Here is a 13,864-nt window from a genome sequence, read left to right as displayed (position 1 = left end):
ACACACATAAAGTGAATAATTCAGTGACTTCTTATGGTCGTCGTTCAACTCATCCACAGACTGTGCTGAACACTGCAGCCTGTAGGGGGCGCTGCCTGGACTGTTGACCGAGTGGAATCATCCACAAGCCTAAAGATCTTAGGTCGACATACAAACAAGAAAATGACAAAAATCTGTTGTTGACTGTGTCATGTGACCTCATCAAGTATTTAAATTCATTGTCACACATGAGCTGAACCACAGACATGAAGAAGAGGAGCAATGAGCTGAACCACAGACATGAAGAAGAGGAGCAATGAGCTGAACCACAGACATGAAGAAGAGGAGCCGTACACGACGAAGATGAAGACGCCACCTTGGAAACAAGGAGATTCCAGATCTTCTGGTGATGAGGGCCGGTGTGGACGAGCTGTAAACAACAACAATGATGTTTACAAAACAGAGTTTATACGTCATGTCTGTGAGGAAGTTTCAGTCAGTAACAAACTTTAAAGCTGATTAAATTTGTTCAGCCTGAGTTCTGCAGGATTATGTTTGTGTGTGTGTGTGTGTGTGTGTGCGTCAGTAATAAGCAGCATGCTGACCAGGCTGAGTGTGTCCTCGTTATAAAAGCAGCTCAGTGAGATCAGTGGAAAGTCGTCTCCACTCGTCTCTGCGTCAGGTCAGTGTTTGTTTAAACTTCACCTGTTTTCACACACAGCGCCTCCTTCAGGCCATAGTCAGAAAATAGTTTCATTTAATATTTTGATGTTTTTAAAATGTAGCAACAGAGACTTTAAAGCTGAGTCATTTTGAATATGAGGTCACGGCTGTGATTGTGTCTTCAGGTGTCGACACGTCGAGTCACGATGAGTCCGAAACACGTTGTCTTCAAGAAAGTTTCCCGCGACAAGTTGGTGAGTTTACATATTCCCTAATTTGTCTGAATTTAAAGAGTTGGATTGGATTCAATTTATTGTCATTACACAGAGTACAAGTACAGAGGCAACGAACCTTGTAGCCAGGCAGCTCTGACCCCCCCCCCCCCCGCCCTCAGGTTACCGTCTACATGGCCCAGAGAGACTTTGTGGATCACTGCAGCTTTGTGGATCCAGTCGGTGAGTTTCAACACAAACACACACAAACATCTCTGTAATCATTCAATGAGCTTGGCCCCAGATCTGCATTCTGTATGCTACCTAGGCTAACATGTTCTTTTATTTCACTAAGATAAATTAAACATTATTGAATTTGTTAAAAAATGTAATGTCCCTCACAAAAGAAACTGTTTCTTCTGCTGAGACATGGACAACGTTTCAGAGAAGAACGGGATCCATGGTCTCGTCTGACGTGTTGTGGTGTTTCCTCTCGTACTCTCAGATGGAGTGATCCTCGTCGACCCGCAGCTGCTGCAGGGGAAGAAAGGTCTGTGTCCGACCTTTGACCTTTGATATACGTGAAAACCATTTACTGTCACATGCACTGAAACATGTTTGACTGGAGGAAATCAATAATAACCAAGGGATTCAGACTCTAGTGGCAGTTAATGGTACTCCATCTTCCTCTCTTTTTAATGCGAGGCGTTGGTGCGTTCGCAGTGTACGTGATGTTGTCGTGCACGTTTCAATACGGCCGTCAGGACATGGACGTGTTGGGCGTGGCCTTCAGGAGGGACCTGTTCCTGGTGACTCGTCAGGTTTATCCTGAGCTGCAGGACAAAGACAGTCTAACTCACACTAAGATCCAAAGGAAGCTGCTGCAAAAGCTCGGAGACAACGCATTCCCCTTCTTCTTTGAGGTGAGAGACCATTCAGCTCCCCCTGCTGGAGAAATACAGCTTTACTGACTACAAGCTCTTCTTCCTTCTCCCCACAGCATCAACACTTTTACATGAGACTCTCTGCGAGTTTATTCTAAGTGAGTTTGTTTCAGTTTCCAGACAACCTGCCGTGTTCCGTCGCTCTGCAGCCGGGGCCTTCTGATGTGGGAAAGGTAACGTGTCTGACCTTTGACCTGTAACGTGTCTGTTCTAACATTAGAAGTTGAGTTCTCAGAATAATATCTTCTCCATGACTATGTTCCAGTAGATAACCTGTGAAGTTCATTCAAATAAAATGTCACCTCCCGTTCCTCGGACTGTAGCCGAGTTCAATCCAATTTTATTTGCATAGAATCAAATCCTAATATACTTTATCTCAAGGATTTTTACATAGAACGTCACAACCTTAAAATCATAGAGAAACCAACAGTAACGTTGTAACTGGAAGAAAGAACCAGAGTCAATGTGGACAACTTGACCGTACAGCTCAGACTCCTCCTCCATTCAATATATAGCGATATAGATAGATAGATGGATATATGTATATAGTATTTAAAGTATATATACTGAGTATCATACTATACTCAGTATGACCTTCACTCTTCTGACAGAACCGAGATAGCTGCCACTGATGTGGAGGCGTCTGTCAATCAGAGACCGAATCACACCAACGTTATTCGCTTGAAAACGACAAACTGTTGCAGTTACAGTGTTTACCTACTGGCCTGCAGGGGGCGCTAGATGTAGCTGTGTGAACTTGATACTGATCAGATTCACCTGATAATTAATAAAATATGAGACTCATCAGTTGTCATAAGATAATAATAGAGAATCAGAGGAGAACAGAGTTCTGTTGTGAAACCCTGTACAAATATCGTCTGGACATGTTGTGTAGTTGGTGTTTGTGTAGCAGCAGCAGCAGGTTGTCGGGTCCGACTCACAACAGCAGGAACATGTTAGGAACATCCAGGCGAGAGGCGGAGCCTGTAGAGCAGCAGGAGGCGGAGCCTGTAGAGCAGCAGGAGGCGGGACATGACTCTGTGGAAAGATCAGTGTTGTTTACATCTCGTCCACACCGGCGTCGGCCCTCATCACCAGAAGATCTGGAATCTCCTCGTGTTTCCAAGTGGACGTCTTCATCTTCTACGTGTCCGGCTCCTCTTCTTCATCCTGAGATGTTTGTGTTCTTCAGGTTTCACGTCACGTGTTAGAAACCTCCTCAACACGTCCACTCGCTCACTGGGAAGCTTCCACACATTGTCCTGCTGGTTCCTCACATGGACTCTGACATGTTACACACATTCTACCAGGAGGCTGCAGGAGAAGATCCAGAACATGTCCAGAGACACTGACTCAGACATTTGTTCTCAAATGGAGAACCTGCAGAACATGTGTGGAACATGTGAGGAACACGTCATGAACATGTGAGGAACAGGTGAGGAACATGTGAGGAACATGTGAGGAACACATCATGAATATGTGAGGAACATATGAGGAACATGTTAGGGACACGTCATGAACATGTGAGGAACATGTTCATGAACATGTGAGTAACATGTGAGGAACACATCATGAATATGTGAGGAACATGTAAGGAAAACCTTCTCACTCCTGCACATGCTGATTTATTTCTTGGTTTACTAAACCAAACAATTTCTATAGAAAGAGAAAAGTTGAACCCTCTTGTTCTGTTGGTTTCTCCTCCTCCAGCTCGGATTGTGATCTGATCCATAAAACGATAAATCGGGATTTGATCCAGACTTTGTTGTGTATTTTTTCTGACAGAAATGTGCCGTGGAGTTTGAGGTTAAAGCGTTCTGTGGTCAGCACCAGGACGAGAAGACCAACAAACAGTGAGTCCAGGATCAGGATCAGGATCAGGATCAGGATCCGGACTGAGTGGATCCTGGTCTGAATCAGTTTTTTCTTTGTGCAGGAGTTCAGTTCGTCTCAGTATCCGTAAGATCCAGTTCAGTCCAGAGAACCAGGACCTGGTTCCTGTGGCAGAGAGCACCTTCGAGTTCCTGATGTCAGAGAGACCTCTGTCCGTCAAGCTGAGCCTGTCCAAAGAGGTGAGACATAAACCTGGCTGTCTGTCCCACCCGTCTGTCCCATCCGTCTGTCCCACCCGTCTGTCCGACCTGTCCCACCCGTCTGTCCCATCCGTCTGTCCCACCCGTCTGTCCCACCTGTCCCACCCGTCTGTCCCATCCGTCTGTCCCACCCGTCTGTCCCACCCGTCTGTCCGACCTGTCCCACCCGTCTGTCCCATCCGTCTGTCCCACCCGTCTGTCCCACCTGTCCCACCCGTCTGTCCCACCTGCCTGTCCCACCTGTCTGTCCCACCCGTCTGTCTCACCCGTCTGTCCCACCCGTCTGTCCCACCTGTCTGTCCCACCCGTCTGTCCCACCCGTCTGTCCCACCTGTCCCACCCGTCTGTCCCACCTGCCTGTCCCACCCGTCTGTCCCATCCGTCTGTCCCACCCGTCTGTCCCACCCGTCTGTCCCACCTGTCCCACCCGTCTGTCCCATCCGTCTGTCTCACCCGTCTGTCCCACCTGCCTGTCCCACCTGTCCCACCCGTCTGTCCCATCCGTCTGTCTCACCCGTCTGTCCCACCTGCCTGTCCCACCCGTCTGTCCCACCTGTCCCACCCGTCTGTCTGACTCTCTGTCCTCAGACGTTTTATCATGGTGAGCCGGTCATGGTGAACGTTGACATCACAAACTCATCCAACAGGAACATCAAAGACATCAGTGTGTCAGGTGACGTGTGTTGGTTGTCACATGATCATGTGGTCACAACTGTTCATGTAACGCATGACCTTTCATAAACATTTTGTTGCGTGTTCAGTCGAGCAGGTGACCAATGTCGTTCTCTACTCCAACGACAAATACGTCAAGTCCGTCGCTAAAGAGGAAACAGAGTGAGTCTGATCTTTGACCTGAATCGTGTGTGTGTGTGTCTGTGTGTGTGTGTGTGTGTGAACATGGAGTGAGTCTGATCTTTGATCTGAATCGTGTGTGTGTGTGTCTGTGTGTGTGTGTGTGTGTGAACATGGAGTGAGTCTGATCTTTGATCTGAATCATGTGTGTGTGTGTGTGTGTGTGTGTGTGAACATGGAGTGAGTCTGATCTTTGATCTGAATCGTGTGTGTGTGTGTCTGTGTGTGTGTGTGTGTGTGAACATGGAGTGAGTCTGATCTTTGATCTGAATCGTGTGTGTGTGTGTCTGTGTGTGTGTGAACATGGAGTGAGTCTGATCTTTGATCTGAATCATGTGTGTGTGTGTGTGTGTGTGTGTGTGAACATGGAGTGAGTCTGATCTTTGATCTGAATCATGTGTGTGTGTGTGTGTGTGTGAACATGGAGTGAGTCTGATCTTTGCTCTGAATCATGTAACACGTGTGTGAACATGTCTCTCATTGGTTACTGTTGAGGAATCTGTGACCATCCTCCCACATCACTGTTTATGCCACTTCTGTCTCTGAGCAGATCCCAGGTCAGGTTAGAGATCAAGGACCAACAGGACATTGTGTCTTCACTCAGGGACGTTCAGGTCTAACTCAGAGGCTCCAGACAGAGACACACCCACTTCTACTCACAATGTGATTAGCATATTTAGACTGAACTGTCCAATAGGATGTGAGCACCTCCACGAACCGTAGAGAGTGACATTCATGGAGATATACTGGGAGGCTGTGGGAGACGTCTTCAGACTGGGTGGAGACAGTTGCTCATGTTACTCTGGTAGTGTTTGTGTGTTGTTTCACCTTCTGGTCTCTTGATCCATCAAGTCGACATTAAACCTTCTGCTTCCACCAGAGTCCAGAAAACACTTAAGAGGCCAATGTGAGGTCCTTTAGTCAATGGGCTGTTTGAGGGTTGAGACTTTAGGTTTTGGTTAAACTCTGACTTTGTGTGTGTGTGTGTGTGTGTGTGTGTCAGGGACTGTGTTCCATGTGGGACGTCGCTGAAGAAACACTACACTCTGTTTCCTGGTCTGACTCACAACAAAGATCGTAGAGGAGTCGCCTTGGACGGACGACTGAAACATGAAGACACAAGCCTGGCTTCATCCAGCATGTGAGACACACACACACACAGATTCAGACACACAATACCTCATCCACACGCCCACTCGCACACTGGGAAGCTTCCACACATTGTCCTGCTGGTTCCTCACATGGACTCACTCTGATAGAGGTGTTTTTCCAGGAGGCTGCAGGAGAAGATCCAGAACATGTCCAGAGACACTGACTCAGGCTTTAGTTCTCACATGGAGAACCTGCAGAACATGTGAGGAACACATCAGGAACATGTGAGGGACATTTGAGGAACATGTGAGGAATACGAGGGGAAAATGTCAGGAGCATGTCTGTGGTTCAGTTCATGCCTCAAACCTTCTCACTCCTGTCGTCACACGTGCAGAAAATACGTTTTCTCTGTGAACTTGACAACTTCAATGATTATCACTAATCATTATCCCCCCCCCCCCCGTCAGTGTGAAACAGGAAGTGATGAAGGATGTTCAGGGGATACTGGTGTCGTATAAAGTGGTGCTGAGGATGATCGCCAGTGGGTGAGTCCATGACCTCTGACCTCAGTGTTGTATATCAAACATGGTGTTTAAATGTTTTATCATGAAAGTGACTGAGTTTCTTTTCTGTGCTTCAACAACAGGACGCTGGCATCAAGGTACTAACACCCTGTGTGTGTGCGTGTGTGTGTGTGTGTGTGTGTGTGTGTGTGTGTGTGTGTGTGTGTGTGTGTGTGTGTGTGTGTGTGTGTGTGTGTGTGTGTGTGTGTGTGTGTGTGTGTGTGTGTGTGTGTGTGTGTGTGTGTGTGTGTGTGTGTGTGTGTGTGTCGGGGGCGTGTGTACGAGAAGCCAAATCATCTGTATCGCCCCCTGGTGTCTGGTTGCAGTACAGGTCATACACCTCCTCCATGTTAGCAGATGGGACACGGAACAAACTAAATAATCACGTTAACTAAATGTTTAAAGATGTTTCTGTGGTTTCAGTTCTTCTCTCTGAAGTTTGATCAAGTTTCTGATCAGTTTGGTTTGAATCAGTTATTGATGATATAAAAACAGGCTGACATGAGATGATTGACAGCTGAGACTGACTCATGATTGGTTGAGAGCGTGTGTGGGCGGGACCTGGATACCACATCTCCACGATCACTGCTGCAGGCTCATGACGTCATGTCTGATTTTTTATTTAGTCTATGAATTGTGTCAAAGTGTGTTTTTGTGTTGCAGTGAGGTGTCTCTGGAGGTTCCGTTCAGACTCATGAACCCTAAACCTGAACCAGGTAAATTCAAACTGTCCAAACAGAAGCTGAGTCCTGATCCTATGAATAATTCATGTTCCTGGGCCCTGTACTACGAAGCAGGTTCACATGACCTGTTTATCCAGCTGAACCTAACACAGTCAGGCCAAGTGGTCACACCAAGTTAAGTTAACTCAGGCTTTCCACATCAAGATGTGAGCATGTGCCAGTAAATGGGCGGGATTTACTGCATATGACCAATCACAGACATGGACAGATTGACTGACAGCCGAGCTGAGGATCAAACTGTTATATATTAAAAATCAGAGCAGAACAAACATCCAGAATAAAAGAAACAGTTCCAGCTGCTAAATGCAGAAGAACATCTGGTAAAACATCTGGGATTGATTTGATAGTAAAACTGTTCATTAACAAGAGCAGATCTGAATCTAATCTTGTAGTTTTGTGTTTCCAGCACATGTCATTTACATTTAATATATAATAATATATATTCTCATTGTGTGTCTGACACTTTGAGTCTTTCAGGCGAAACCCTGGTTCCTTCAGGCTCAGGAGGAAATCACACACACAGGTATAGAGAATACTCTAGAGAAGGAAGTAGACTCCTTTTCATATCTTTTCAATACAACAGGTACAACACTTCTACTTCTACTATATATTGATATCAGTACACACAGGTTTGAACTAACGTCAGATACTAAAAGAAAAGTAGAAAACCATGAAGAACTATAAAACCAAAGGAAAGACATTGTTCTCATTGTGTCAGATGTAGATTAGAACTATTTACCATGTTGATTTAACACGTTAACCTGAAGTCACCTGACGACCTCAGATCCTGCTTCCTGGTTCAGGTCCAGGTGAAATCCTGATGTTACACGTTGAATCCTGGGAATTCCACATCAAAAATCTTTGTTACTTTTAGTTTTCTTTAACATTGTTTTTCACTCATGACTTTTTTCTCTTTCATCACTTCCTGTTTCAATCGTCTCCTCAGCCAAAGAGAGGTGAGACTCCTTCACTGACGCTTCATCCATATGCCTGCTTTTTCATTTAAAGAGTTCCGTTTTCAATCTTAACAATCTGTGTTTTCGTTTCTGTATCAGTTTTAATCCATGCCCATGTGACAGGAGCCTGACCAATCAGCGAAGGTTTCTACTCAAACCAGCAGCATTTACCAACTTCTCTGTTTCAGCGACTCTGTGGAGTCAGACGAGGTCAAATGGAACCCGAGTCGTGTGGATTGAGCCTGACTCTGATAATCTGATTCTCCCTCAGTGAACCTGACGACATGGTGTTCGAGGACTTTAAGCGAGCCTACCTGAAGGGCGTGGTCTACGGAGATGATGATGAGTCTCCTACTGAGGCGTGAAGAGCGTGACTGTCGTCTGTCTCCTTCCAGAGCTGAAGACAAAGACAGGATGTGTCCTGCAGCGCCCCCCTCAGGACAAACATCCCATTCAGCTGTGCTGCTGTTCTGTGGTACAGTGACTCAGGCTGCAGGGGGCGCTGTGGGGAACCAACTGACTTGTGGCTCCGGAGTTCTACTTGCTGTTGAATGTTCTGAAGCTGCTCAGTAACGATGTATTGATCCGTTGTCAGGAGCGGGTGTTAGCATCTTTGTTTAGTTGATGACAAAAGGCTTTCTGTCTAAATAAAACAAACTATTGTGATCACGTCTGTGTCATAAACTCGTATGTTCTACCAGCACCATGATCTGGTTCTTTACCAAAGAGAATTACCCACAGTTCATAGTGTGGGTAAACAAACCAAAAAGCAACGTAACAATAAGCATCGTTACAGTGGCGCAAGAAAAACAAACACGGAGCTGATGACTTTGTGTTGTTTGGTCTTTTAATTTTTCATCTTTGATGATATTTTATCATTTCAGAATAAACACAAACATCCAAAGTAATTAACGTGACCCAGTCACATACACACACGTGTTCTGTGGTTCCTCGTCCGCTCATCAGCTGATCATGAAAACATTATGAAACTCTCCTGAACGCTAAAAACAACAAATAATGAATCATCTGTTTTCATTTTGTTTTACTAGTCAGATGAAGAACTAAGAGAAACAAGAACATGTACACGTTAACATCCTGTCGTTCTAATGCACGTCTGTTTGTCTGCTGTCGGTCACGTGAACCTGTGACATCACTCTGGTTGTGATGATGATGTCACCTGTCAACATGGACCAGGCTGCTTGTTGCAGTTCAGCTGTTGTCATGGCAACAAATTGACCCACACACGTGTTCTGTGACATCATCGTGTGAATCTACATCCAGATTCTGATTGGTTCTGTCAAACCTGTCATCTTCAAACTGAACCAGGTTCACTTGTTCTTCCTGCGTTCAGGAGGTCGGAGCTCAGGTGTCGTGATCATATCGTCCCTATGAAACACATCAGGGCCCAAAGGACTCAGCCTTTTGTTCCAGTGTTGTGAGAACACAGAGACTTTAGAGGAACCGCCCTGTGGATCTGAAGACGGGTCGGTATCACTTAATACCGCTGCTACAGGATCAGTGTCATGGGATCATCAGGTGACGCTGCCACACAGAAGAAGAACTTCAGACTGAGATTCAGCCGCTGATAAACAAACAACACACGGGATGTTATTACAACGACAAGGTGGCACGAACACACAAAGAACACACTAAAACAAGAACGTGAAGCTAACGTCTAAACTAAAACTATTTTCAAACCTTATTTTAACATTAGCTTCATATTCGTTCTGCTTCACGTCTCAATCAAAACAAGAAGGGTTAGGGTTAGGGTTAGCTAACCCTAACCCTAACCCTGAAGCTAACGTCTTTTTCATGAGAAAACAGATTTAAACACAAATGATTCAGTTGAAGATAATTTATTGTTTTTTTATTTCTGCTCAGAAAGATCACAGATACAGGTCACATGGTTCCAGGATCAGAATCATACAAAGATCAGACACCAGATTAAAAAATGGTTTCACAGGATTTGAAACAACCTTTTGTTGGATCTGGCACAAACTGGAACTACAGAGTCTGAAAGTTGAACCAATAAATGAGGCCCGAGAGTCTGACGCCCCCTGCAGGTCTTATGGTTTTACAGATTTATATTCAGTTCTGTGAGTTTGTCTTGTTGCACTGGTTCCCTCTCTGTTGTTTGATTGGTGTGATGTGTTTTTAAAAGAGCTAACATCATTTATTTCAGACCTTCTACAGATAAGATGACCTGTGACCTGGTGACCAGGCAACCGAAGGTAACTGGACTGATCATTAGTCGGATCCTCCACCAGCAGGTGTAGTGGGGGGACTGGCGGTGCTGGTCTCAGACATTTCTTTCCAGAGGTATGGTTCATTCACTTGAGACGGTGGCATGAAGTCTCTCAGAAAACCCTCTTCACATGTATCTGGGTGGAGTAAGAAGCCTGAGAAGGTGCTGCTGGTCTCAGAACCGGCGAACATGCCATTAGTGGTCTCATCCTTCACCTGAAGCCACACCCTTTCCCAAGCGGCCAGGTGAATCACGACTGAGTGCGACGTTGTCCCTAAAATTTTCGGGTCAGTGGTTATAATAACCACTCTGAATTCATGAAAGAGTCCCACTTTCAGGACCCGTTCGTGGACAGTGAGGTGGTAGCTGAAGACGTAGGTGCCGTTAACGGGGGCGGTGAAGATACCAGTCAAGGGGTTGTAATTGTCATAGACATTGTAGATAATGTGGGAGAAGACCACAGGGGTGTTGGGTGGGGGGTAACTGGACACCAGCCCGGCAGAGAAGGCTGACTGGATATTGGGCATGCATGGACCAGGAGGACCCCTCATGCCAATCTGCCCTGGATCTCCCTGGTTCCCCTGCAGCCCAATTTTCCCCTCAGTCCCCCCAGCTCCTTTTTCCCCCTTGTTTCCCATTTCCCCTTTATGACCTGGACTCCCATCTTCTCCGTCGGTACAGTTACACTCCCCCGGGGGCCCTAAATCCCCCTTATCACCCATAAGTCCAGGGGCACCAAGGGGACCCAGATCGCCCACATCACCCTTATTGCCTTTGGGCCCCAGCACCCCTGGAGTACCAGGCAGACCTCGGGTTCCTGCAGGGCCAGGTAGACCTGGGGGTCCTTGTGGGCCATCACTTGACTCACAGGTATCTGGACAGACTCCATCATCTCCTTTAGGACCATGATCCCCTGGGTGACCTGCCAGACCTTGATCACCTTTGTCACCTGCAGCAACAAAAAAACGGTCAGGACCTTGACCTAGATCTGAGGAGCTGTAGCATGTGGGCCCTGGCCTCACCTTTGTAACCTTGGTCCCCTTTGTGTCCTACTAGTCCTTGGGGTCCATGTTGTCCCTTCTCACCCTCGTCTCCTTTTTGTCCTGAGCAGCAGAAACATCACAAACAGTTGAAGTGACGTTCACAGTCGGAACAGATCAATGAATAAGTATTTATTTTGTACTATATTGTTGTTTTTATATTGTTGTTTTATGTTCACGACACCAACAAACGACACCAAAGCAATTTCCTGTATGTGCAAAGATACTTGGCAAATAAAAAATTATTCTGATTCTGAAGTTTTTTTTACCTTTGATCCCAGATCTGCCCACGAAGCCCGGAGGACCTCTGAACCCGGTCCAGCCTCGTCTTCCAGGACTACCAGGACTCCCTGAGACCCAGATATTAATAAACTCATGTCATGTTTCCTGTCAATTATTATTCATTCCAAGACGACAAACAATGAAAAATCAGTAAGGTGAAGACAGATGCTTCCCCTGGTGGCCAGAATCCGATGTACAGGATTATAATGTATTGGATGGTAATATACACTTTATACATGTAGTGGCTGCAAGCGACCACCATGTGCTGCTCAAGGACCTATTTATTAAAGCAGAGAACTATCAGCAGATGTGTATCACTTTGTCCTTACCTGGAAGACCCCGGTCCCCTCTGTCTCCTTTGGGCCCCTGGGTGCTCTGGCAGTGTGTGCAGAGACAGAACCAAGGGATATCCTCTGGGGACACCGGGTCGGTGGACTGCAGCAACATCTGACAGAAGGCCTCCGGGGATCCGGCGGGCGGCTCCGTCAGGTTGTCTCCACTGAGGTTAAAGAGGCGTCCTGGGCCTGGGGGGGGGCTCCAGGTTTCTGGGGAGATGGTCTCAGGCATCATCATGACGATGGGGAGGGACGCCACCATCAACAGAAGGTGGACCGGAGAGGCCAGCATGGTCTGCGGGGGGGTGGTACAGTTGAATCCATCTGACCTGGGGATGTTTCTATGGATCATAACCAGCTGCTGCTCTCATCCTATCACAGACGACTGGTGACGTTGTGATGTCAACGGTTCACACTCGACTCAACTTATAACATTTGTCTTCGTGCAAAATGATTCTGAAGCTTTTTGATGTCAAATCTTTCAAACTAAAAATGTAAAACTAATGTTGTTCTGTTTTTGTTTGTGACCTCACTTCTTCACCTAAACGTCAAATTGACAAACAATGATTTGTCCTTCATGTGCATTAACGATTTATTCAAACTGATTATTTATTTACAGCTGTTCTTAAAGGGACAATCAGCTGTCAATTATAATAACTCTCTAATAGAATGATTACACATCACTGTGGAAGTTAATAAGTATCCTGTCGAAAAGCGTTCTTATATATTATTTACTGTTGTGATTATTAAAATAACTTCTACAATCAGATCATTATTTATGTGATGAATATCTATTTAGTACACATTTTATTATTTCATTTTGCTCCTCTGTTATGAAACATTATGATAATAAACACAGAGTAACAATAAATATGAAAAAAAATTCATATAAATTTGTTTCTCACCGAACTTTCGTCCATCGATGAAGCGTCACTCGTTTCTGCAGCTGATCTGATCTGTCACTCTCACAGCTGTTAATAAACCACCTGCAGCTCCGCCCACTCACACAGACACACACAGACACACACACAGACACACACACACCTACACACACTCAGGTAGGTGTGTGTGGGGGGGGGGTCTGTGCTGTGTAAAAGTAGGTCTGTGTTTTTGTGTCTTTGATGCATAATGTGACCTCATTAAGATAATACAGACAGGTGTCACATGACAACACACACACACACACACACACCTTTGTTCTCATCAGTGGCAACTAGAGAAAAGTTGTGTTCCTGGAAAAGGACGAAGCTGTTGACCGACAACTTTAGCAACATTTTTACTTTTCTAAGGACTCGATCATTATCATCGTTAATTCTGTAACATACAACATACATACAAATTGTATGTATGTTGTATGTTACAATATACATACAACATCTTTCCTGGTCAGAAACACCCCACAACTAAAATTCATGGTGTCCAACACTGTCCTAACCCTATGTGAACTTTTAGATTTGTGTATAAATACATTTTAAAACATGGTCTGATCCCAAGTTACTTACAAAATGATTAAGATGCGATCTGCTTTAACTAATAAATCACAAATTATTGCATTGTGTGTGTCCATATTAAATCAATCATTCACATTCACATTCATGCGTAGGTTGGAAAAAACCCAAGGCTAATATGACAGCATTTCCTCTGAGGCAGTCTGAGGAGTCACTGGTAACTTGATGAATCAGGATTGGAAGATCAGTTCATCCACACTCATCACAATCTGCTGGAGGAGCTTCACACTGCGGAACATCATCCTGCTGGCTGGAGGACAAGTTTGGTTTCTCCCCTGAAGATGTGCAGGTTGTTGTACATGATAATGCTGCAGCTCTCAGGATCCTAGAGGAGAAGCATGGCGCAGCTTCACATCG

At 45.5% G+C, this 13,864-nt stretch overlaps 2 protein-coding genes and 1 long non-coding RNA gene across 4 annotated transcripts; 1 reads left to right on the top strand and 2 right to left on the bottom strand.

The window, feature by feature from the left end:
- The first annotated feature begins 589 nt into the window (after positions 1-589).
- LOC133951711 (S-arrestin-like) lies at positions 590-8,766 on the top strand. 2 transcript variants are annotated; one of them, XM_062385832.1, is made up of 16 exons: positions 591-661; positions 828-896; positions 1,037-1,097; positions 1,360-1,404; positions 1,578-1,777; positions 1,912-1,971; positions 3,584-3,651; positions 3,735-3,870; positions 4,480-4,564; positions 4,653-4,725; positions 5,747-5,884; positions 6,303-6,380; positions 6,482-6,496; positions 7,062-7,114; positions 8,088-8,097; positions 8,369-8,766. In XM_062385832.1, exons 2-16 carry the CDS (start codon positions 849-851, stop codon positions 8,460-8,462), a joined length of 1,164 nt encoding a protein of 387 aa, XP_062241816.1. In that variant the 5' UTR covers positions 591-661; positions 828-848; the 3' UTR covers positions 8,463-8,766. The 2 variants fall into 2 exon arrangements, 1 of the variants encoding a protein (XP_062241816.1); XR_009920493.1 differs by having other exon boundaries at positions 590-661; positions 7,062-8,097.
- LOC133951728 (uncharacterized) lies at positions 3,811-4,571 on the bottom strand. Its single transcript, XR_009920494.1, has 3 exons — positions 4,445-4,571; positions 4,049-4,370; positions 3,811-3,891 (listed from the first exon to the last, which is right to left on the bottom strand). It is a non-coding gene; the product is annotated as an uncharacterized LOC133951728 (long non-coding RNA).
- Positions 8,767-10,144: 1,378 nt separating the features above from the next.
- LOC133951442 (inner ear-specific collagen) lies at positions 10,145-12,291 on the bottom strand. The gene is made up of 4 exons (XM_062385370.1): positions 11,994-12,291; positions 11,652-11,732; positions 11,365-11,445; positions 10,145-11,291 (listed from the first exon to the last, which is right to left on the bottom strand). The coding sequence occupies exons 1-4, from the start codon at positions 12,289-12,291 to the stop codon at positions 10,345-10,347; spliced, it is 1,407 nt and encodes a 468-aa protein (XP_062241354.1). The 3' UTR covers positions 10,145-10,344.
- Positions 12,292-13,864: the final 1,573 nt, after the last annotated feature.

Source organism: Platichthys flesus, chromosome 4, assembly GCF_949316205.1.
Source record: "Platichthys flesus chromosome 4, fPlaFle2.1, whole genome shotgun sequence".
Taxonomy (NCBI): Eukaryota; Metazoa; Chordata; class Actinopteri; order Pleuronectiformes; family Pleuronectidae; genus Platichthys; species Platichthys flesus.
The sequence above is the reverse complement of the archived record's forward strand: the minus strand, read 5'-3'. Positions and strand labels throughout refer to the sequence as shown.